Source organism: Vipera ursinii (genome assembly GCF_947247035.1).
Source record: "Vipera ursinii genome assembly, chromosome: Z".
Lineage (NCBI taxonomy): Eukaryota > Metazoa > Chordata > Lepidosauria > Squamata > Viperidae > Vipera > Vipera ursinii.
Window position 1 is genome coordinate 87,518,327 of NC_139517.1, and position 26,508 is coordinate 87,544,834.

Below are 26,508 nucleotides of genomic sequence, written 5' to 3' on the forward strand. Positions count from 1 at the left end.
AATAAAGCATTGCATTTTGCTTGAAAAGATTACAGTGTCTCATATAAATAATCTAAGATCTTATAGTAGTTTTTGTTAAGGAAACCATTTTCTTTTCCCAATTCAACAGAATGAAAGCAATTAAGGAGGGGGGCTGGTTTTTGAATGCTAGTGCTCTGTCCAAGACCTAACTTAGAACCCAGTAGATCCCATAATTGTAACTTAGTAAGATTTTCTCTCTTCTATATAAATCAAGTACGGAATGTACAGTTTTTTTGAATTGGAGTTCAATTGCCGATTGAACTCAAGCTTTTTTATTTGCCTTCCAAATCTGTTGATCTCTGTTGTGAAAAATAAATGTAGCAAGAAAGTTGTAAAATGGGGTAAAACTCGCTTAACAAATTTCTCACTAAGCACCATAAATTTTGTATTCCATAAGAAAGAAACCGCCACTGAAAAGGCCCATTTTCTTGGTCTGACTAATTGTATTTTCTTAATGGATAGGACCTACAAAATGCCTTGATTTTAGCTCTAGTGGGCTGAGTAGATGCCACTGGGGTGAATAAAGTAACATGGGATTTCTTTTTAAAAGTGATAACCAAGCACCTTGAATTGCACCTGAAGCAAATTGGCAACTAATGCGGTTCCCTCAAAACTGCAAGATGAGTAGTGCAAATCTAGGCTTGTGCAAAACTGCATTTTGAACCAACTGAAGTTTCCAAATACTTTTCAAGAGCAACCCCATGTAGGGTACATTATAATAGATCAAATTATCTGACATAGTGAAAAAACAAGGAAAGTCACCAGCAAGTTTAGGGAATCTCAAAAACACTTTATAGGAAAATCCCTTATAAACCCACTTAATAAATATGGGAGCAGCCTGGGTGGTCTGCAAATGTTATTAAAATTGGGATGGAACCCTAGAAAAAAAAGTGTAACTGGCTGAAATGGTGCAGCACAGGAAATGCACTGTAACATTTCAAAGCAGATCTCACAGCATTTGACCAATCAAATATTTTCCACCTGCTGATCTGGATTCTTTTGCTATCAGAGTTATAAAAAACTAGATGTTCTTGCAACACTAAGGGTTTAAGTTTTGTGATGGAGACACAGAGCTGCCTCAACAACATTTTCTGGCTCAGTGTGGTGGAAGCCTAATATGGAACTATGAAAAAGCCCACTCCAGAGCCCCCAACATAACACATTTGCCTCTTCCAACACATTTGCTTTACCTCTCCCATCACAATGTATGGCAGTGAAAGTTGGACCATAAAAAAGGCTGAGCGCCAAAGAATTGAGGCCTTTGAACTATGGTGCTGGCCATCAAACCGGTCAGTCCTAGAGAAGATCAACCCTGACTGCTCTTTAGAAGGCCAGATCCTGGAGCTAAAACTCAAATACTTTGGCCACCTAATGAGAAGGAAGGACTCACTGGAGAAGAGCCTAATGCTGGGAAAGATCGAGGGCAATAGAAGAAGGGGACGACAGAGAATGAGGTGGCTGGATGGAGTCACTGAAGCAGTAGGCATGAGCTTAGATGGACTCCAGAAGATGGTAGAGGACAGGAAGGCCTGGAGGAACGTTGTCCATAGGGTCGCGATGAGTTGGACATGACTTTGCAGCTAACAACAACAACAACAACTCCCATCACAAGCATAATTCTTCAGATTATTTTGTTAATATTTATTTATTTATTGCTCTGGTAGATATAAAACGAAACAAAAAAAAATATCAAAACAGCTAAATACATAAAATCTGACAGGCAGTCCAGACTAAAATAATCTGATAAACAACAAAATCAACAAAACAAAACGGGCTTTAGACCAATCATTAACATCAACCCCAGCTTTCATAGCTTTCCTGAACCCTGGGATGGAGGGCTAGGAAAGAGAGCGAAATAATGTTACCAATATCTATCTTTCCCTCAGGCAGCTTGATTTGAGATGTCACTTGGTTCATGCTCAGAAACGCGGCGCTCAGTTTCCGCACCCTGGGCGAGGCCGACGTTTCGTAGGTGCCCCCTCCGCCGCTGTCTGGCAGAAAGAGCTCTAATCCCCTCCTCCCGCTGTTGCCCGCCCTAGTCTCGCCGCAGCAGCTCCGCCGCCGTCTGAGCCCAGCGCAGAGAAGACGGAGCGTCAGCGGCTGCGACAAAGGCGCCGCCACCGAGCGGTGAGTTGGCCGAGCAGTAGCTGACGCCTGCCCGCCTTCTCTCCCTCCCTCCCTCTGCCCTGTGCTGCTGGCAGGTTGTTCAAGTGAGTGGGAGCTTGGCTGCTACCTGGAGCCGAGGCAGCGTCTCTCTTTTCTTCTGGAGTCCTCAAAAAGAGAAGCAGTCGCCGGCGGAGGAAGACCCACGGGGAAGCGTCTCGAAGGTGAGTCTCATCTCCTTCCTTGCCGAATGAGGGAGGAAGGATGCTCTACAAAGCCAGCTGGGCGTCCAAGGGCATGCCCGCTGCTGCCCGTCGCCTGTGAACGCTTTCAGCCCGTCCTCCCTTTCAGCCCTTAGGAGCTCTGAGGCTTCGAGCGGCGGAGCGCCTTGGGATGTGCCGTCAGCGCCAGCCTAAATCGCCCCTGGGAGTAAAGGTCGCCCTTTTGGCTTCTTTCCTCCCTTCCCTTCCCTTCGTCTCTCTCTGTGTGTGCGCGCATGTGTGTGTGCGTACGCGCCCTCTTTCCTTCCTTGTAGATGTTTTTACTAGAATGAAACCACGGAAAATCAAAAGGGTAGGATAATGATGCCTTAGCAGTGCATGATTATTTTTGCAAGAGGATGTGAAGATGGTTACCAGCAAAATGTGATTTTAAAAGCTTTGGCCAATGGTCTGTGGTCCACAATGGCTACTTCAATGCATTGACCCATTATATGATATTGTAGCTCATCACTGATCAGGGTTAGCTTTAGGTTGAGTTCATGCATTGGGCTAAACAGGTGGTTGGTTGTTTTTTTTAATTTGGCTTGGCATGTTGTCAGAACTCACTGATTTGGATTTGGATTCTGTGCTGTGTTGTTTAATGGACCAATCCCCATAGTTTTTCTTAAGGAACTAAACCAGGGCCAAAGAAATCATGGTTTAGTGCATGGAAGTCTTTTCCTGTCACACAAATATCAGATCACATTATGCTCCACAGTATAGTGTGAGCAATACAGAGTTGGATAAAATATAATATTGGACTCTCTGAAGATTTATAGGCCTTTCCCAGCCTTCCAGTCTAAATATGTTGGAATGACAACTCCCATTATTATCCTACAGCTTTGGCCCCATTGGCTGGGGCTTTTAAGTATTGTAGTCTTAACACATCTGGAATGCACCAATTTGATAAAAGAATAATAACCAAAAAACAACAACCCAACATGTTCTTTAGAGCTTTCTTGTAACTAGAATAAATTACAGATTGTGTATAATTTAGATGAACAATGGGTATGTTATAATAAGAGATACTGTAACTGCTTATTAGAGTATGCCCATTTAATTATGGTGTTAAATATCTAGACAATTTTGGCTGCTGATAGAATTAGAATCAGTTAATTCATCATACATATCAGGGACGTGGTGGCTCAGTGGGTTAGGATGCTGAGCTTGTCGATCAGAAGGTCGACAGTTTGGTGCAGACATGTCAAACACAAGGCCCGGGGGCCAGATCCGGCCCGCGAAGTGGTTTCATGCGGCCCGCGAAGCCATCCTGGAAACAGTGAGGGAACGGCCCCCACTGCCTTGGCCCTGGCCCAGAGACCCTCCTCCTGCCAGAGACCCTCAGATCTGTCCCACTCCTGCCCAGGCCCCCACAGGCACCCTTGATGCCAACGATGTAGAGCTGGCCACGCCCACTCAGTAGGCCATACGCACTCTAGCCATGCCCACCCAGTAGGCCATGTCCACCCTGGCCACACCCACCCGGCCCCCTGAAGGCAACCGCAATGCTGATGCGGCCCTCAATGAAATTGAGTTTGACACCCCTGGTTTGGTGGGTCGAATCCCAAGTGCTGCGTAACAGAGTGAGCGCCTGTTACTCATCCCAGCTTCTGCCAACCTAGCAGTTCGAAAGCACGTAAAAATGCAAGTAGAAAAATAGGGACCACTACGGTGGGAAGATAACAGCGTTCCGTGTGCCTTTGGCGTCTAGTCATGCCGGCCACATGACCACGCAGACGTCTTCAGACAAACGCTGGCTCTTTGGCTTTGAAATGGAGATGAGCACCAGCCCCTAGAGTTGGAAACGACTTTACCTTTTAATGTTAAACAAGTTCTCTCTCTCTGTTTTATTTATAAGTATGACTTAGCTTTAAGGAGACTAAATTGGTGTAATATGACTACCTGCTATGTGTAGGTGTGTGTAGAATCTGAAGGTTGTGTATATGTATATTATCTGAAGAATTTTTAAAGGACCATCTCAGTTTAAGTTGACTGCCTTTAAATAATAGTAATAATAGTGAGACACAGGACCTTTGCTGCAATTTACAAACTGCTAGATGCAATCTAAAATTATGAGCAATAAAGTCCTGGCTCATAAACTGAAAGAAAATGTGTTAAACAGTCCCAGTAAATACAGTTGTTAAAATAGCATTACAGCATTAATTCAGCAATTCTCCAAAGCCAAACTTTTGTATTTAAAGAAGCAATCTTTGCTTTTACTACAGACATGTAATGAATGCAGTGTAGATTAAAGATAGTAATTCTTAATTTTATTTAATAACTGATTAGTTTTGCTAAAAGCATTTTTTCCTCAGTTTGTTGGCACTTGAATTGTCCAGAACATTGCTTATCTGTATCTGTATCTATCTATTTAAAAGAATTTGTTCTATTGTGTAAGTCTTGTCTATTTTCGTCAGTTGCCTGACTGAACTCATAGGGAGTGCCACTAACATTTCTCTGTAGGCAAATATCTCGAAAGCTTTTTTCTTTGTTAATATATTTGTAGCCATGTTTTTTTAATTTGTATTATAGAAAACATCTACTCAAATGTTTGTTACAGTCACAGATCAGCATGGAATGCAAGATTTCAACTGTGCTTCCTAGTCCTTCTATCTGTGCATCCATACAAGATCTCTGACCATTCTTGGAAGGGGTCATAGGTCAGTAGCAAAGTACACATAAGCCCACAGTATAACCCCTGGACCAATTCTGCAACTACAGTTTCTGTGCTGAAGAAGGCCTTTGCTTGAATCATTGATCAGCTAATCTAATATTTTCACACATGGGACCTTCTTGATAATAGCATTGAGAATATGGAAAGAGAAATATTGCTTTTTTAAATAGTAACATTGATAGCTTTGCAGTACTGATGTATAATCACTTTGTGACAGATTAATTATCTTGGTTCCTGCTTCTCTTCTAAATCAGCTGGATTGCAGATGATAATAAATTATAATAAATAATTAAAAATTTATTAAAAATAATAAATATTTTGAGTGGAAAAATAAATAAGTACATTGCATGCCATGCATTGCATTATTTTTGCATGATGCTCATCTCAGTGTCCTATTTTGAAAAAGTCAGTCAAAGGTCTCTGATATATGATATTTTGATAGTGATGCTAAGAAAGGTAAGGTTGGCCAAGTCTTTATAAAACATTCAAATTCTATTCTGTTCTGTTCTGTTCCATTCCATTCTATTCCACTCCACTCCACCCCACCCCACCTCACCCCATCCTATTCTAAATCTCTTATTAATCTGCCAATTAGATCTTTGTGCATAAATAGTGAATGAGGATGGGTGTGTCTTTTTAAAAAAAACTTCATACAAAATGATGGGGTAAAGAATAGAAGAGGTTATGCAATAATAATAGGTAGAAATTTGTTATAGCAAAGTACATAGTCCCTAACTATGTTGTTAATAGACCAGGACCTCTTTATTTTTTCGGTCCATTTTTGATATTATTATTAAACTATTAATTCCAAATAACTTTGGAATTGTTGCCCTAATGATTTACATATACTGCTTGATTATTTTCTCTTCTTTGGAATAGTGAAATGTAGTAGTTAACTAGTAAGACTAATGTCTTTAAAGCAAATGTCCGGTGTTTTGCAAACCATTAGAAAATATAGAACTATTCAGTGTTCAGCAACAATTCTCTTACATCCAGAGGCAGCTTTATAAGGATACAAAGTATCAGCTTGAAAATGTATTTCTGCAAAATCAAATATACAGTTCCAAAATTTTTGGAGAGTGTGGGAAATTTCCTTTCATATTTAGCTTCTGAGTTACATATAACAGTTCTTTGGAAATATTTGATGGGTATAAAGGCCATTCTGCCTGGCAGCCATAAGCTGTTGCTGTATATGTTGATACTGGCTAGGAATGAATCCAGATTAAGAAATTGGAATTTAAAGCTATACCAACAGTGTTGGCTTAGTGGTTTGTCTGGATGGCACTTACTCTGGTTGGTGAAGTTACCTGCTTCTTTGTTCTTCCCATCCATGCCAGGAAACTAATAACTTCCTTTTCTGTGAGCAGGTCTTTGAGGAAATACAGTTTTAATTTGCAAACAAGACTAACATCATAGAATCCAAGAATCTGAAAGAACTTTAGAGGTCCTTGATGCAAGTCCCCTGTTCAGTGCAGGAGCTGCTTGCTCAGAGAAGCATTTTGATGGTAGACTGGTTGAGGAAACCCATTTTATCTTCTGGTGTCACTTGAGCTAAAAAACTGGCACACTGTAGTCAAATTCAGGGAGAAAGTATTTTACTGTCGCACTTTTCCTCTTGTCACCTGGCTAGAAGGAGAAATTGTCATAACTCTAATCAATTTCACTCATGGTCCCAAATATTCCAGATCAATAGGTGTTTCAAGGGAATGATGGCAGCAAGTGGGACATCATTGGAAGTAAACCCATGAATATCCAAAAGGGCAGTGGAGTATGGAACATAACACTATTTCATTTTATTTATATAAACTAGACAAAAAAGGAAAGGTTTCACTAGAGGACAAGTAGGGTAATCCTTCCAATCATTTAGATACAAAGGGAAACTGATAGAATTCCCTGCCTATCTACCACTTCTCTGGAATATCCCAAATCAATAAGTGTTGCAGAAAAGATATATGGAAGATGCTTTCAAAATGCTTTTGTATGTGGCTGGCTCAGATCTCTACCCACCCAAGGAACACAAAAGAATGGGTGGAAGCAAGGGAGAAGCAGTACTGGGGAAAGAAAAAGATATTGCCAGCAGGATCTTCCCTACTGCATTCCAGTGGAGAAAAAGAAAAGTTTTGAACATCTACTATAAGGAACCATTTGTCAGCTGGAATGCATAATGCTTCAGTATAGATGGTTCTTGACTTACAACAATTCATGTAGTGACCATTCAAAGTTACAATGTCACTGAAAAAGTGACTTATGAAACTTTTTACTATTTGTGAATTAATGCTCTACGACAGGGGTGTCAAACTCAATTTCATTGAGGGCCGCATCAGCATTGCGGTTGCCCTCAGGGGGCCGGGTGGGTATGGCCAGGGTGGCCGTGGCCTACTGGGTGGGCGTGGCTAGAGTGCGTATGGCCTACTGGGTGGTCGTGGCCAGCGCTCTACATTGTTCGTATCAAGGGTGCCTATGGGGGCCTGGGCAGGAGTGGGACAGATCTGAGGGTCTCTGGCAGAAGGAGGGTCTCTGGGCCAGGGCCAAGGCAGTGGGAGCCGTTCCCTCACTGTTTACAGGATGGCTTCGCGGGCCACATGAAACCACTTCGCTGGCCGCATCCGGCCCCCAGGCCTTGTGTTTGACATGTCTGCTCTACGACTTAGGAAAATGTGTAGTTGATAAAGAAAACCACCAGGGGGCAGAATGTTGGCCTGGCATCTTTAATCAGGAGTTTTACAGCTGAGATGTGACACATAAGGTAAGGAGGAAAGGGTATCAGAAATGCCCTTTTTTCAACAAAGGCAAGTCAGTCAGTAGTTGCTTCTGTGCAACTACTAAGAGTACTATAGCTAGAGGTACAGAGGTACAGAGATTCTAGAAGACTGGTGAAGTAGGGTCGAACAATTGGCAAGTATGCTGTATGTACCTTCTAAAATTATTGTGAAACCTGTTTGGGAGTACTGTGTATAAAGTAGCCAGAAATATACAACCATCTTTTAAAAATATGTTTATTTAATAAAGATACATTGTCCCTATCATAGTGTTTATATTGGCATTTCTCCTGACAGAGAAGACATAATGGAGGAGGATGCTATTTATTTTTTTTCACTGAACATATTTACACTGTACAATATATGCTCCTATCTGTCTGGCTGTGTTCATTTAAAAGCAAGAAAAAAGTGGCAGGAGAAGGAGTGGGGATGCCATAGAAATGGCTTCCTGAAAATATGGGCCATTAGATCTGAACCTTTCAAGAAATGCTAAAAAAGGATCATGATCAGAACTCAAGGAAAACAGGCCACCAATTCAGTTAAGCTGAGTTTCCCAACAGTTGGGAGCATCTTGAACATGGAATCAAGGCTTTAGGGTAATAAGTCAGAAAAAACTAGCAACCCCCTATTTTTTCAGTTCAGTGAAATTAAAAAGCCAGCCTGATTTTCCCACACTCCTTGAGACTGTTTCCTAGTGACTGTATTTGCACCCAAAATTGATGGCTGACCCATTTGAAACAAAAGCTGGCTGGCAGACAACTCCTCCTCCTTGCTTGTTTCAGTGTGAGCTATTACACAGTGTGGTGGTCTATTTCTAGTGCTATAAATGTGTGCAATTTTTTTTTACAAGTCTGGCACTTCCTTATCTTAAAATAAAACTTAACTACAAAGAAATTCTGCTTAAGAATCAGTCTTTATAAGATATTTAAAACCTATGGTATCAGCTGTATCCCAAGAACGAAGCAGGAGTTGGAGATTTGCCAGCTGTCGCTGCTTCATAGTACCTACCTTTTCTGTGTCCCTAGGTTTCTGGAAAGCCTGTAAAAAGCTTTGGATTACAGGTAAAATTTAGAGAGAAAAAACAAATTTTGTTCATTTCTTGTACTAGCAGGTCCTTAATTCAGCTTGAGGTTAGCACCTATCCCCTTCCATTCCATTCCTGAAGACAATCTTATATACAAACTCCATTTGGGGCTTATCTTTTCAGAGTGAGTTAAATTGATACAGAGTAATACACTTCCATATTAATCAAAACTATATTTCAACATACTGTATATATTTAGCATATTGTCATTGTAATGACTGAACAAACAGTAGAAAAAATATCATTACTGTATACTGTATACAGTCAATTGCCCTTGAAATTAATATACATCAAGATGCTCTTAACAGTGAGAAATTTCTTGCAAGTTGTTACTTCATTAGTCTTAAAGGAATGAGAGTTTGTTTTCTGGCTATTGTCTTGTTTGATATGACATATATCAAAAGCGATTCAGGTATTTTATATTGGAATAAATTATCCAAGCATACATAATGATTTGAAACAATAATCAATAAAGCTGAATTGTGCCCTACATTTTCATATGCTCCTTTTAAAGCTAGTAAATGATAATTCGCATATCCATCAAACCAATCATGGTTAGTTAAAGGTTATATGCAGTTATTAAATAAATAGTTTTAAGTAAGAAAAACCTGTATCTGGATTTGTATAGCCAGTTCTAGATCCAGGTCCCAACCTTGAAATAAGACAAGTTCATATTTTTAATATCTAATTCTACCTTTTATGTTTTAGGATGGATGTGGCACCTCCCAGCTACTGTTTTGTTGCATTTCCACCATCTACTAAAGATGGCCATGTAGTAGTTGGAAAAAATTCTGCCCGTCCTCGTGATGAAGTTCAGGAGATAGTTTATTTTGCTGCTGCTACTTATGATCCAGGATGTAAAGTTGAGGTAAATAAAAATATTTGAGGTTCTGGCAAAATATTTTTGAAAATTGTTGAAAACACTTAAAGAGCATCTTAAAATATTATTTTTCTTTTCCTTCCTTCCAATTGTCTGTCCACAGTTGATTCTGTTTATCTGAGATAGTGTATACAGGTAACAGAGGTTAACAGATCTTCTTTCTCAGATATCAATATATTCATCGTAACAGTGATATTCCTATTTTTCAAAGACAGATGGTGATATATTTAAATCTTCTGCTTAAATCTGCATAAGTATTTGCAGTACTATGAATTTATATGGCTGTTGGATCCTCAGTAATGTGATTAGATAAATTCACTTGTCCCAGATGGTCAATTTTAGACCCTTTCTAAAAAGGGTATTCTATTCGTAGAGATGTTTGATTCTTCACCATTGCAATTGTAGACACAGCTATCCAGATTTTGTTATAAACATAATAATAATGCATTCATAGCTCAATACATCAGGAATTATTACATTTATAATAATTCTTCATCTTCTAAGGCCATGAATGCATTCGAAATCTTTAAAAAAAGATTGTAGGCATAAGTGATGTAGATCCTCTTATATCTTTTTAAGGCTGCTTATATAGTTCGTGCTGAATTATAATAAGATAATAAACTATAATACAGTGACCTTCTCTAATCTGGTTTCACTCGTTCAGACAGCAACTCCTAGAATTTAGCCACTGTAGCTTGGAATTTTGAACATTGCAGGTTGAGGAAGAATTTATTAGGAATTTCATGCAAACCTGAATGCTTTAGTGTTTTTTAAGATAAAAATTATATGTAGTCTAATCCAAAATCTAAAATGAACATTTTAAAATAAAAACTGAGTAATTTTTTTTTAAAAAATATACATTTCTAAAAATTCACCAAAATATCATCTCATTTATGCTACTGGTACAGAAATGTTAATTTTGGCTCAAAAAAGTTGTTAGGGTGCTTTTCTATTATGGTCAAATATGTCCAGGCTATTTCATCTTCCTTCCTTCCTTCCTTCCTTCCTTCTTTCCTTCCTTCCTTCCTTCCTTCCTTCCTTCCTCCCTTCCTTCCTCCCTCCCTCCCTCCCTCCCTCTCTCTCTCCCTCCGTCTCCTTCCTTCCTTCCTTCCTTCCTTCCTTCCTTCCTTCCTTCCTTCCTTCCTTCTTTCAAAAAAAGAATAATTATTATGTTTCTGCTGCATGTTGAAGCACTGCTAGTCTATCACCAATTTATTCAAATTGTGACTTCTTATTAGAATAATTTCTAATAGCTGATGGGAAATTATTTCAGAATTTTCCATAAGAAGATGGACATTCCATTCTTTAAAAAATCCTACAAATTGTCAAAGGAAGCACACACACTTACACTCACTCACTCACTCACTCTCACACACAGAGACAGACATGACCAGCTATGCTATTTTTTTTAAAAATGGAAAAACCTAGAAGTCAGATATGTTAATTCTAGTTTAATCAAAAGGTTGGCATGACAAACCAATTTCCTTCTTCTTTATTATGTTTTCCATCAAGTCATTGTAGACAACTTGATTACTCTTCCAGGAGTGCTACTAATACTGAGATTTGCTGGTATACAATGCATTTATTTTTAAAGTATTAAAGATCTCCAGATCACTTTTCTCCACTGTGTATGAAAACATTATTATTCTTTTTAACTGTGGGCTTGAATATTATGTTAAACCATAATATAAAGTGACCGCTTCTTACCTTTGAGGTTACTTCTTCTTTGAATGGTGTATTGGTTATGGTATCTCAAATATTTGAGTTGTGCAGTGACTCAATATATGTCTACTGTACTTCAGACTGTAAGACAAAAAGGTGCTATGGAGTGTATGCAGATACCATTCAAGCTGTGGTGTCTTAAGTCAAGGCCTGTTTTATGTAAGGATTTGAAAATAGGTCCTCTATGTTTATTTACTAAACAAGCTTATACAGCCACCCAACTCATACGCAGTGACTTATGACATTAGAAGTCCACAATTAAAAATTCACAATATATCTTTCTTTTTTTTGATTCAGAATCTAAAATTCTGCACATCTCTATAGGATAGTAATAGTTTTTGTACAGTTAAATCTAAGATGTTGCAATTGGATGTCAATTTGGTCTAGTAAACTGCTGACCTGAAAACTTGGAGACCATAAGTTCTAGTCCTTGTTTTAGACATGAAAATCATCTGGGTGATTTTGGGCCAGTCCCTCTTTCAGGCCAACCCACCTCACAGGGTTGTTGTTGCAGGGAAAAAGAGGAGGAAGATGGAGACTTATGAATGTTTGCTGCCTTGAATTACTTATAAAGTAATAAAGGTGGGATAAATATCTATTAAATAAGTAAATGAACCTCCTTTTTTCTGTACAGTGCACATACATTGAAATAGACCAAGTACCTAAGACAAATGCTGTGGCACTCAGCAGACCTTCCTGGCTCTGGGGGGCTGAAATGGGAGCCAATGAACATGGACTCTTCATTGCTAATGAAGCTGTGCTAGCCAGGGAAGCAGCCCCTGAAACTGAAGCCCTCGTAGGGATGGATCTTGTGAGGTGAGAAGCTCATCTTCTGAACAAGAAATTTGTAGGACTGGTCCAGAATACCAGCAGATTAAAAAAAAGTGTATCATTTGGTCTGGTGGTTTTGAAAATCACAATAAATAAATAAAGTAGGCAAGTAAGTAAGTACGTACTTTTGGTAATATTATTACTTTTGGTAATATTATTACATTGGTCATTCTGTTTCAAAAATAAAACACATTCAAATACAGTGATGCCCATGAATTGCATTTATCAGATTATATGCAAAATGTAATTCTTACTTCAGACTTTGTGAATTGAAGCCCACAGATCAACCCTGAACTACAAATATTCTCTTCTATCAGTGTCTTATAGTATATTAATTATATATTTCTTTTAATTAATGGGGAAGATCTAGCAGCTGGAAGCTACATATTCTCTGAGGTGGGCTTATGGACCCTGAAAATCCATCCCTCTCTGTCTGTCTCTGTCTCTGTCTCTGTCTGTCTGTCTGTCTGTCTGTCTGTCTGTCTGTCTGTCTCTCTCTCTCTCTCTCTCTCTCTCTCTCTCTCTCTCTCTCACACACACACACACACACACACAGAAATTCGTTCCATTGTTTTGTCCTAGATTTATAGTAATTATTTTTGACATTTTGTCTTGTAACCCAAATTCATCATAACCCCATATTGCTAATCGAACTGTTCTCGACACTTTTTTTTAAAGTCAGTAGCTCATATTTTTGCCTTCTTCTCCTGTTAAGTAGAATTTTGTTCAGCAAGTTATTTTATTCATGCAAGCATTTTAATGGACCACAAATCCTTAATGTTTATCCAACACCCTGTCCATCTAGAAGACAACAATTTGCAAAGCTATCTGAAATAGATTTGAAATTATCTGGCTGCATTTTTTAAAATAGTAAACGTATTTTAGGAATTTACTCTTTTCCTCTGACTGCCAATTCTCCACTAAAAAAAATATTTTCCTTCTCTTCCCCCTTTTTCTCTTTTTCATGTAGCTGATCTGCAGCTGATACAAATTAGAGCTCCAGGAAATAGCCAAGATAAGATTTCCCCAACCTACACCCTCCGTGTCTGTTGAGCTGGCTGTGTTTTCTGTGAGCTTACTAACATAGTAGCAACATAGCCGAACAGCATCAGCATGGAGAGTATGATACTTGAAGAATATTTGCAATAGGAAATTGATAGGAAAATGGTTTTTTATTCCACCATTCATATTTGATAAGAACGTTTCTTTTTAAGATGGGAGGTTAATTGTTGCAAAGTCATACAGTTGACTTTGTGCTGTTATACAGTACAGTAACGCCTCAGAAAACATGTGCAATCATTGTTTGCTTAAACCAGCGCCATTTCAAACCTGGCAACTAGCATGCTAGCTAAGGAATTCTGGAAGTTAAAGTCAACACATTGTCAAGTTGCCAAGTTCGAAAAACACTCTGAAACTTTGTTTAATTACTTAACAGATAGCTACATTGTTTTCTTCTTTTCTGTATATAGATTAGAGATAAATTCCAAGTGGTTCTTTAACTAGATAGCTTTTTTTTTGTTTTGTTTTGATTCCCTTCCCAGACTTGGGCTTGAAAGAGCTTCAACTGCTAAAGAAGCCTTGGATGTCATTGTCTCGCTGCTGGAAGAATATGGTCAAGGTGGAAATTACTATGAAGATGGAAGTATGTGCCATACTTTCCTGTCTGCTTATCTGATAGTAGACAGAAAAGAAGCTTGGGTGCTGGATACTATTGGAAAATATTGGGCAGCAGAGAAAATTACAGGTCTGCTTTAATTTTAATTTTTATCCCCATCCATTACTTATAAGAAAATATTATAAAATGTGCATTTCCAATGTGACAATGTATACATTCAGATTTTATTTCTTACATGTACTTATATTTTTATATCACTACCCAACTGAAGTTCTCCAGACAGCTTACAAAACAGAAGTTAGAAATCTTCAAATCCGAAAGTCAAAGAACAAAATGGACCTGAGTTCCAAAAGAACTTTATATTGACTGGTACAAGCATCTTCAAATTAATCATTTAGAACTGTTAAAGAGTGAAAACAGTCTTTCTCTGACTTTGAAAAGACCACAGAATACACATTAGGCCTGTGAGTAAAATTCACTATGACAGGGTGAGTTGGGCCATGGAAGTGATCTTATTTAATTTGCTGAAAAAGAGTTTACTTGATTATAAAGCAATATGAGTGGCATGTGACCATGTCAAGCCTATTCTATGGGAAATGAATTTGTTTAGTTTTTTTCGTAGTGTTACTAGGCCAAAGTACTACCAGACTGGGTAGTTTTGGGCTGCCCAGATTCTTATCTGAAGCTTAAGATCTTCAGGCCATGAAAACATACTACAGGGTGGTGGCTTTGATGCTCACACTGTGGGCAATTTAGTGGTAGTTGTTGAATCAGGAAAGCCTGCAGCTCTCTTTTTTCTGTTGTGGGATTATAGCACACACCAAAGGGAATCAGCCTGAAAACATTCAGGCACTCCATAAGGGGGCTTCAGACAGGCTGCTTCAGCTACCTGCAGTAGGCAATCCTATATCAATGCACAAAGCTGGAAATCCTAAAGCATGGATATAGAAGAGGTGGGTGAGTAAGAGACTCGTGAGAACACTGCTTTGTACTAATATTAGCTAGTATTCTAGAAGAGTTGAATCAACCTCTTAACTTTCTCACTTCCACCACTTTTATATCCAGCAGCCAATGCTCCTATATAAATGAGCTTCTTTAATAAAAAGTTAAACTGTATCTAGATTCTGTCACACTTTCAACATTTATACCACCAGGAGTTTCGTTATTATAGTAACTAATTTAACTTACGGTATATTGATTTTAATGAGCTGTACAGAAGTTCATAGATCCAAAAATAAACATGCTTGGAAGAGACTCACTCACAACCCACACTTTCTTTCTGTCATCCTCCCCCAATGCTCCTGGCAAGTTAATGCTCAAGGAAAAAAGTGATCAGCATGGCTAGTTCACCTCTCTGGGGCTTCACTCTGATCACTTCCAGTGCACACCGTAGAATTTCCCCCATCCCTGTCCTTTAACTAATAGACAAAGACTCTTTCCAAACTTCCTGGTACTAATTGAACTTGCTGATCAGGCAAGTCATGTCTGCTGAAGACCATAGAGAACTGTTGCCAGTTGGAATAGAGAATTCTGAGTTTCAAGGACAAATGTACCCCAAAGTGGGTTTTAGGCTAAATAGTATTAAGAGATTTATCCAGAAGATTCTGGAATAAGGGGAGGGGTGGTTGAAATGCCACCCTAAAAAACCAAAATCCTCTGATCAAAGATTTTCTTTTTTATATTCAGATCATAGTGCATGTCTAAAACGGACAGAGCTTCAATCATGTAATCATGGCTGCCATCTTGATTATTTTAAACCCACTCTTCCCATAAAACATTCCTGGATTTAAGTCATGAATAGCCAATAGATAATAAGACAAATCACTGTTTTCTTCATACACCCATGCCGACACACTACGTACCACATACATATTGGCCTAGCTGTCTGGTGTTTCCCTGCCAGCCTAAATTTTTACCCCCACCTCATCCCAACTCATTGTTTTCAACCACAGCCTTAGGCAGTTTACTTCTCCATCCATTGGTGTTGCTGCTTTCCATTTTTCAGAGTTTTGCCATTTGCAATTTTTACAGTTATTGAGGTTCCACCAGTTCTCATTCTGGCCTGTTCCGTTCATTTTTTCTCTCTTATTCTCATTCACCTCTTTTGTTTCTTTTTTAGGTAAACCAAACAGGAAACATGATTATATGAGCTAAAGTTACTTTATTACAGGGGTGTCAAACTCAATTTCATTGAGGGCCGCATCAGCATTGCGGTTGCCCTCAGGGGGCTGGGTGGGTGTGGCCTACTGGGTGGGCGTGGCTAGAGTGCGTATGGCCTACTGGGTGGTCGTGGCCAGCTCTACATCATTGGCATCAAGGGTGCCTATGGGGGCCTGGGCAGGAGTGGGACAGATCTGAGGGTCTCTGGCAGGAGGAGGGTCTCTGGGCCAGGGCCAAGGCAGTGGGGGCCGTTCCCTCACTGTTTCCAGGATGGCTTCGCGGGCCGCATGAAACTACTTTGCAGGCCGGATCCGGCCCCCGGGCCTTGTGTTTGACATGTCTGCTTTATTATAATGTTACATTAACAGAATCTTGCAAGTCTGACAGTACAAAATTCCCCTCTCTATTTTTAACCATGTGATCAATTAGGATGGGTCCTTCCTAAATTTCTTTTTTTTTTACCCTTATGTGACTATGGGTTCTTTCCTTTCTTGTCTGATTATTCCCCTCATCCATAAGTTCCATTATATCTCTCCAGCCGTGTCCCTGTTCTCTGCCTTCAGATTAACTCTTTTTAACCAGAAAGAGTGAGGCACAATAAACTTCTTTTAGCCTTAGCAAGGCAAGCCTGTTTTATTCCACCTTGAGAATAGGATTAAACTATTGTTCTTTCTAATAAAGAAAAAACAAAAAAATGGAAGTTTGAGGCCAGTCTCTTATCTTGGCTTATAAGCTGCCAAGCATGTTTTAATAATGAAGCAAATATGTTGATTATTTTTCTGAATGGGATTTATATATTTGGTATATCTGCATACTTGTAAATCAATCCTGCCATTCTGTGTTTCTGATATTTTCACTATTTGCCTTAAATGTGATAGGCACCCGAGAGAACTGGGAGCTTTGCCATTTATTATAAAAGCAAGATGAGAAAGAATCAATTCATCACGGCTTTGCACAGTTCAGTGAAACAACTTTCTAAATCTGTTACAACATTAGCATTTAGCTAACGGAATTTAACACAAAATTGATCTCACTTTATTTTTTTTAATGTCACATTTTATTTAGATGTTTTGTTCTTGTTTCTATAGATGGAGTAAAGTGCATTTGCAACTGTCTTTCCTTAACTACAAAAATTGACGCAGAACACCCTGAGCTTAGAAGTTATGCAGAAAGTAAAGGATGGTGGAGCACAGATAAAGAGTTCAATTTTGCTGAAGTATTTTCCCAAGATGATGATTGTTCAAATTGTTGTTTGGGAAAGGAGATCTTAAAAAACCAAGAAGGTAAGTAACCTGCTTTTTTTCTTGAAAATTCCATTTGTTCTCCAAAGTCTGATTCAAGCAGTATAGTTCAAAGCAGGAGGGTAACTTGACAATTTATTGTTACCAGTGGCAAAAATTGAATAAATTGAATACACACACACACACACACACACACACACACATACACTGTATATATGTTAAGTGTTTGTTAAGTATTTTAGAATACCTTGCTAGGCCCCAAACATGGGACAAATCTTATTGCCTGTTTCAGCCTAACCCAAGGCCATCCACAGGCTGTAGTCACAACAGTGACAGCTCATATTTGTGTAAATTTTTTGGATTGTTCCCTTTAATTCTTTGTTAGCATACACACACACACACACACACACACACACACACACCCCTGTCCAGGATCTTATGCAAGGAATTCATCCATTAACTGCCTTTGTATAGCAGAAGCTTGAACAATTCCTCAGAAAATTTAGAAATCATCTTTATTGTGATCAGATGGAAAAGGTTAGAAAATTCTATATTGAACTGAATTGCTAGATGCGCATTTGAAAGCACAGACCAATTATTTTATATTTGTTAGACTCATAATCTCCCACAATGTTAAAGAACATTACATTGTTCTGTAGCCAATGATAAATGGATCCTGAAAGATTCCCAAAACCACTGCAGGAGTTTGCAAATGCCAGAGGTGGGAATCGTGCTCAGCTGGTGGTGAAAGTTGCAAATACATCCTGCAGAGAAGGATGAATTCCAATTGTCTAAAAAGAGGACTTGATAAAACCACTTCACATTCCACTTCGCATTTATTTGTTGCCTTTGCTCTTTTTTATATCATCATAAGAATCCTGTTTAACATTACTCTCAGTATTTGAGCAATCTGACCTGGTCTGATGGGTTAGGGTTGGGGTTTTAATACGTCTTAATTATTGTTTTAACCTTGGGCATTTATTTAATTCGCTTTTAACTTTTGTATCCTGTTTCTGTATTTATTGCCCTGTACACCGCTCAGAGTCCTTCGGGAGAAGGGCGGTATAAAAATATAATAAATAAATAAATAAAATAATAAATTAGGCTGCAATTTTCAAGATGATATTTGAGAAAGTGAGTTATATAAGAGAGGAACTTTCAGTTAGATCTAGTGCACAAGCATTTGCACGCTAAGGGTTTTATTTGGGCCTTATGAACTATATTAGGGGCCAGAAAAATAATGATGTCATATTGAAAGTTGGTGGAACAAAATCTTGGAGGTTGCTTAGGTTAAACACACATACATAAGAGGACTGGAATTTTTTTTTTTTTTACAAATTACAATTCCTTTCCCAGCATAGGCATAAGAGAGAGATCTCTTGGATGTCCTGCCTCTTTCCATGCATGTATTGCTACAACTTCCATTTTTCCTATTTTTCATATCCCCTGTGGATCCTGCTGCTTCTTCCCCTTTGTCTCTTGGCAATAGACAGAGAATAACCATGTTGCATTGTGTATGAGTCTTCGGAGAAGGGCGGGATATAAATGGAATTAAAATAATAAATAAATAAATAAATAAATGGTTTTGAAGCAAGCAATTTCATATACACATGGAATCATATATTATATAATTAGATAATAATTATATACAGTATAATAATTATTTTTAAAAGGAAGATAAAAACTAATACTAATATAAAATAGGAAAAGAAAAGAAAAAGTGCAAGCCAAAAATTCAAGAAAGGGAAAAAGAAAAAAAAATACAGTGATTTCTGCTTTACAGCAGTTATACAGTAAGTACAATGATAAATTTACTTCTTATTCTGTGGTCATATTACCTCTTATTATACGCTTGCAACTTTTATTTCTGTGATCTATTCTACTTAATCATTATAAATACATTTTTTCTATTTTACTCAAAAAGCCTCACAGCCTGTTACCACCCAGATGCATTGGCAAAGAGGGAGTTGTCATGCAGTAGACTTTTTTCCTCTTAAAATGATCATGCCCTGCTAATTTCACCATTTCCATTTTTTTCTTCCAGGCAACATCACTGTGGAAACAATGATTGACCTATTACGTAACAAGGCTGAGGGCATCTCTGTGGATTCAGACTCTTTTCTTACTACAGCAAGCATGGTGTCCGTCTTACCTCAGAATCTGACTTCTCCATGCATTCATTTTTTTACTGGCACACCAGATCCATCCAAGTATGTTAGATGTACGGTACCAGCATTCTTTTAAGAGTCTCAACAATTAATTACTAATTTTACATCTCGGATGGGTAAAATATGCATTATTCTTTGAATCAAAGAATATTCTTTGTAAAGAAATATTCAAAGTTTTGGCTTTTTTTTAAAAAAATCATTGGACATTTTTGCAGCTGCTGCCTTAAATCTAGATGAGTAATAACAGATTTTTAAGGGAAAAAGAAGATAGGTTAGTTCAGTGTTGCTCAATCCTGGCAACTTTAAGATGTGTGGATGCTGCCTGTGGGATTCTGGGAGTTGAAGTCTATACATCTTCAAATTGCTAAGTTTGAGATATACTATGTTAGCTGATTTGATCTACCTTATGTCAATTTAAATGCTTCAGTTGTATTAGCTTACCGCCCTGTAGATTGCCTGCCTTGGATTCTGGGATATCAAGGCTGCTTCACTCCTCATAATTTTCTACAATTTGCTCTCTTAGTTTAAGCTTACAGTTGCTTTCTTTTTAAAGGACATTATTTATGTTGGGCTCATATATCTAAGATGTATGCAGATCAGTTAATTTAATTTTTTTTATCAGAATTCTGTGTTCACCGTGTAAAATCACTGCATTGGAACTTCTTTTTTAAAATTTATGGGGTTGTTTTGGAAACATACACACATCCATTACATTATTCCAAAGCTTAAAGAAGCTTCAGAGCAGGGCACTATCAGAACCTCCTTAACTGAAGTACAGGTAATCCTCAATTTACACCCACAAGTGAGCCAAATATTTATGCTGTTAAGTGAAACATAGGTTAAATGAATTTTGCCCCATTTTAAGATCTATCTTGCCTCAATTGTTAAGTGAATCACTGCAGTTGATAAGTTAGTAACCTGGTTGTTAAGTGAGTCTGGCTTCTCCATTGACTTTGCTTGTCAGAAGGTCGCAAAAGCTGATCACATGACTCTGGGGACACAGCAACAGTCCTAAATATGAACCAGTTGCCACGCATCTGAATTTTAATCACATGATCATGGAGATGCTGCAAAAGTTGTAACTGAAAAACCGTCATGTCACTTTTTTCAGTGCCATTGTAACTTTGAATGGTCACCAAAAAAAACTGTTGTAAGTCAAGGAGTACCTGTATGCATCCTTCTGGGATTCAGCAGTGACTATGTTAAGCTGAAGAAAATACCTCATTTTTTAAAAAGGTCTAAACCTTTTAAAATAGATGGTGTAAATAGTTACCCTATGCCTAAGCACTTTATGGCTTGGATATTCTGCTATTTATAATGAAATATATAAAACTGCAGTTGTTTTATGAATGTTTAAATCTAATGAAACAGGTTGGAGGGAATAAGCTTTAACTGACATAACTTTTTCAGTGTATTGGTAAGTTTTCATTGAACCTGTATTAATATTGGGGTTTTTTTTGGTAACAACTCTTTGTTTAGGTGTAATTTAGCCATGTCAGCATTTCCTGTACAGTATCTTTATCTTTTTTTTCTGTGAATACAACTATTTGGATTATTCTTGTTATTTGCAAGGCAAAGGTTTATAGCTGCTGCACTAATTGAACTTGATGATAACCCCAATAGTCTCCCTAAACTATTTAGAAAAATTGGAAATACTACTAGAAAGATCAACAGTTCTTCCTTACTATTCAATAAATCAGATCTTATTCTTTATCATGTGCATTTTGACATTATAGAATGCTGAATTTGATAAAAACACATTTCTGAATAGAAGCAGTATATACGTATACATATACCGTACATATACATACATATATATATATATATATATATATATATATATATATATATATACATACATACATATATATATATATATATATATATATATATATATATATATATATATATATATATATATACATACACACATACATATATATACACATACACACATATATGTATGTGTGTATGTATATATGATACAGAGGAAAATGGGGGAATAAGCAGAATTAAATTGTGCTTTCTGGAAGAAAGTTGTATGACAAGAGCAAATAGGTGAACATTTATATAAAGGTACACTGCAACAGGATGGAGTGATGGCTTAGCATTTAAAGACGGTGTGCTTGTCAGCTGAAAAGTTGACAGCCTGGGTTTAAGATCCAAGCACTGTGTTAGTGGGGTGAGCTCCTATTGCTTGCCCCAGCTCTTGCCCACCTAGCATTACAAAAGCAGGAAACGTAAATAGATAAATAGGCACTGCTTCAGTGGAAAAGTTACTGCGTTTCATACTTCATGCTGGCCACATGATGACAGAAGCATCTCTTATACAATGCAGGTTCCTTCAGCTGAGAATCAGAGATGAGCACCAGCCCCTGGAATCTTGTCATGACAGGACAGGGGAAACCTTTAACCTTTATTTTAACTAGAAATGATATTAAATGTATTTTTGGATGCAATAAAATTTGAACAGAAAGCTTTGTGAATTCCTGATATTAGTTCTAATCACAGGATGTTCCGAGATAGGAAGGATCAGAAGCACAAAAGGGCACTGCAGACAATTCCTAAAAGTTGCACAGTGTCTATTCCAGTTGATATGAACAGCTCTATACAGAAAATTGCAATATTAAAAGCCTATATACTTGAAGGAATATTTTATGTGGCATAAAATGGCTGTTAATTTGACCAGAACGGTGTGATAAAGCAATTAGAAGATTGATCAGTGGCAACAAAAATGCCCAAATATGATTTAAGTTTTAATGTAATTATTAGCAAAAGTAAATACAGTTTGTTGAAAGTGTTGCATATTCTTTAATGTAATTGGTATGTTCAGATTTATTTTGGGTAGGTTGTTTTTGTTTGTAGGAAAATAAATTGTTAGGTGAGAATGTAATCTGTAACTATAATTACTTAGTTGGTCATTCATGTAACCTTGTTTTAGGTCCATATTTAAACCTTTTATCTTTGTGGATGGTGTGAAAATAGTACCAAAAGTTCAATCACCCATTTTTGGTAGTGAAGATCCTGTGAAAAAAATTCCTCGGTTTCAGGAGAAACCTGATCGCAGACACGAACTGTACAAGGCGCAACAGCAGGCCCGATTAGTCTTAGACAGTGATGAGGTAAGGCTTCCAATTGGATTTTAGAATATTGTTATTAAACTGATTGACTGAATTGTTCAGTACTCTAGGTTTGCATTTTAAAAGCAGTTCTCTTATACTTGTGGAAAATATATTAAGGTTGTGCTCCCTTTATTGCTGATTGCTTTTTTGCATATTTATAGGATAGTTTAATATGTTGATGTTTTTGTAATCTTGAAAGAGGCATATGGTGTAATGGGAGAAAAGTAACTTTCAACACATAGTTAAAACCTGAATCTTGTCTGCTATAATTACTGTATCTTTATACAGATAGGTGAAATACTTAACATTGTCTTCAAATGCTTTTTTCCAGCATGCATCTCCAATATAGCACTGCAAATAGTCCTCACTTAATATCTACTTGTTTAGTGATAGTACAATAGTGCTGAACAAGGATACTTACAATAGGTCCTCGTTACAATGTTGCAGTACCCTGCAAGCACGTGACCAATATTTGTAACTTTCACTGCCAACTTCTGACAAACAAAGCCAATGAGGAAGTGGGCATTTCTGTGATCATGGGATGCCGAGACTACATGTTACTTACTTAATGATGGCAACTAAGGCTGCTGAAACTGCTGTTGTAAGTTGGCATGGTGATGTGGCATTATGTCTTACAGATATACCAGTCCCAATTACCATCAGTAAACAAATCTTTATTTATGTCTCTATTTATATCTGAAATACAGTAGTATCTTCAACTTTTTTTCAAATGAAAATGTGCACTATATAACACATGAGCAGCTATCAAAACTAAATGAATGAATGAATACCAATATTGTCAAAAAAGTTAATACTATAATTGTTCTCCCGAAGTTGCCACCAAATTTTTGCTTTTATAATTTGAAATATTATCAATTAAAGGACAATTCATGCTAATGGTAAGAGGAATTTGGAAGTTTCTCAAAGCAAGATGCTTGCTTTTTTCTATCCTAATTGTAGCGAAAAAAATCTAGAGAAATAACTGGAAAAAAAATTCTAGGGGAACACCCATCATGGGAAAGTGTTTTTGTATTCAATTACATATGAGCCAGCAGGGTGCAACAGCAGCCAAAAAAGCTAATACAATCCTTGGCTGTATAAACAGAGGCATAGAATCAAAATCATCTGAAGTATTAGTACTGCTTTACAAATCCTTAGTAAGACCACAGCTGGAATACTGCATCCAGTTTTGGTCACCACATTACAAAAAAGATGTTGAGATTTTGCAAAAGTTCAGAGAAGAGCGACTAAGATAATTAAAGGCCTGGAGCTTAAAACAAGAACGGTTGCAGGAATTGAGTATGGATAGTCTAAAAAAAGAAGAAATACGGGTGATATGATAGCAGTATTCCAATATTTGAGGGGTTGCCACAAAGATGATGGGGTCAACTTATTCTCCAAAGCACAGAAGGCAAGACAAGAAACAATGGATGGAAACTAATCAAGGAGAGAAGCAACTTGGAATTAAGGAGAAACTTCCTAATAGTGAGAACAATTAATCAGTGGAACAGCTTGCTTTCAGACGTTGTGGGTGCTTCATCACTGGAGGTTCTTAAGAAAATACTGGACAGCCACTTGTCTGAAATGGTATAGGGGGTATAGAGCAGGGGGCTGGACTAGAAGACCTCCAAGGTCCCTTCCAGCTGTATTCTGATTTAAGTATGTTTCTTGCTGTATGTTCTGATCTTCTCCAACTTGCCATCTTCCAAATGTGCTTAGTTAGCAACTTTCAGAATTTTGAGACGGAATTCTAGGAATTGCAGTTCTTACACACTTTTCAATAATTCTGAATGTTGCAGAAGCAAGTTAAGAAAGTCTGGATTATAATTGGTTGTTACATTTTATTATATGTATGGTTAATGCACAGCAATTCAGTCCTTTCTAGTTTCCTGAGAATTTTTACATTGATGCATTTGTAAACATTTGTACAAGATACCAGGTTAAATCCTTTTAATAAAATTTCCTATTGGCCTTTGTGTTCCTTAGGAAAAAGGTCATACATTAAGAAGAATAATGTTAAACCTCGAAAAACAGGGCTTGGAAGCAATGGAAGGCATACTCTCTAGCTCTGAGATTCTTGATTCTTCAGAAATAGAAGATCTTTTTTATGACTGTGTAGATACAGAAATTAAGTTCTTCAAATGAAGTGAGTCATATTCATGTTTTTTCCCCACATTCATATTCCTATTTCAGCAAATGTTCTTTTAAAAGTAAAAAAAAGTTAACTTAGATGTTCACATTCTTCTCTATCCCCTGAATCTGTGTTTATTTCAAAGCAATTTTTGGCACATATAAGAATAAGAAGCCAACCTTCAATACATTGTGGTTATTTTTCTATATGTATATATATTTCTGCTGCATTTTAAAATGGCATTTGTAATTTGTAAACTAAGGCTTTTTTATTTATTTTTTTTCATTTCAGTGCCCATAGACACTGTTAGCCTTTGCACAAGAACATAGAAATCTTCAAGCCTTGAAAGATAATCTCACCATATTGCCGAATTTGGGAGGAAGTATTTGTCTTTCTAGAGAAACTTTCCTCAGTAGCTATATCCAGTTAACATCCTTTTTCATTATGTGTTGTCCTGTGCATATTGTTAAAAGAGGTTTTGCTGATTCAGTTAGTAGATGCATGCTGGCCAGTGTCATGTTGGAATTTTTGTTTTATTTTAGCAACTAAACTTTAGAAATAAATAATTTTAGAAAAAGACCATAGAGGTCTCAATGTTGTTTTCAAATTAAGCAGAATCTCTTGAGAAATTCCCTTCAAAATATTGATCCACTTTCAAAGGAAAGATATAACTTCTAAATATTTTTGAAAGGAAAATGTGAAAATATTAAAAAAGAAAATTCCATTATAAAGGGTGCAACTTTCAGCAATGGAATGCTTTCTCCCTGATGCTAATTTGAATGAGAATGAAATCAATTTACACAAACCTTAGAGAAATAGTCCACCAAGTTGTCTATTTCACATTATTTTATATTTCTTTGTGCTGCATTTGAAACATTTTTCCAAAAGTTTGGTTTAGAATGTTCCCAATATTATTGGAAATTTGTTGGGAAGGTTTCAAGTGAGATAGAATGCAAGGATATCGTCTATCATCTTTGCTTTAGGCAGCGAGTAAATCTGTTACTACTTTGCCAAATAGCAGCAGTCATTTAAATAGTAGAACAGGATCTAATCCAGTCAACAACGATTATCATTGTTATATAATTATGTATACTAAGATAGCCTCAAATGAGCAAGGTTAAATTTGCACACTTTGATTGACAGCGTTCAGTTAGTTAATGAGATCAACATATTTGTTTCATGAGAAAACTAGACAGATTCACAGCATAAGCATTTGCAGCAAACCAAGACTGAGTTAAAATGGCATGTGTGGTAATGGCATAACTAACTCCACCCTTATGTGTTTGCATCTCATGGTCTGACATTTACTTTTCGGGTTATGATGCATATTTCCCCAATATCCCCAAATGCTCATGTGCACCAATACTATAAAATTAGAGTTGCTTTCTTAAAAGTGATTGCAAGTGTTATTTTCCTCCAGGTTTTTGTATCCCGAATCCATTCTCCTTATGTAATTTGCTTATTGTCCATGCATCCATTATTAAATAATGGACATAATTAAATAATCAAGCTTATCTTGGCCATCAGCAAGGCATTCTTCCTACCATTGACTTCTTAATGAAAACATGGATATATGGAAGAAAGTGACTGCAAGTGAAGCCATTAGGCAATGACAGGCAATCAGATTCTAATCTCAAAACTATGGTGCTAATCGTATAATTCAAAACATAAGGTTCTGATGTTACAGACATTTCAAACTATCAGCTTTCAACAAAACTATTGTGGTCAGGTCACAAA

General features: G+C 37.3%; 1 protein-coding gene across 2 annotated transcripts; it reads left to right on the forward strand.

Moving 5' to 3' along the window:
* The first annotated feature begins 2,213 nt into the window (after positions 1-2,213).
* SCRN1 (secernin 1) lies at positions 2,214-25,304 on the forward strand. Of its 2 annotated transcripts, none has more exons than XM_083376824.1 (9): positions 2,214-2,348; positions 9,610-9,769; positions 12,138-12,319; positions 13,876-14,078; positions 17,198-17,392; positions 19,395-19,560; positions 22,460-22,640; positions 24,627-24,786; positions 25,063-25,304. In XM_083376824.1, exons 2-8 carry the CDS (start codon positions 9,611-9,613, stop codon positions 24,783-24,785), a joined length of 1,245 nt encoding a protein of 414 aa, XP_083232950.1. In that variant the 5' UTR covers positions 2,214-2,348; position 9,610; the 3' UTR covers position 24,786; positions 25,063-25,304. The 2 variants fall into 2 exon arrangements, with proteins under 2 accessions (XP_083232950.1, XP_083232951.1); XM_083376825.1 differs by having other exon boundaries at positions 13,876-13,976.
* Positions 25,305-26,508: the final 1,204 nt, after the last annotated feature.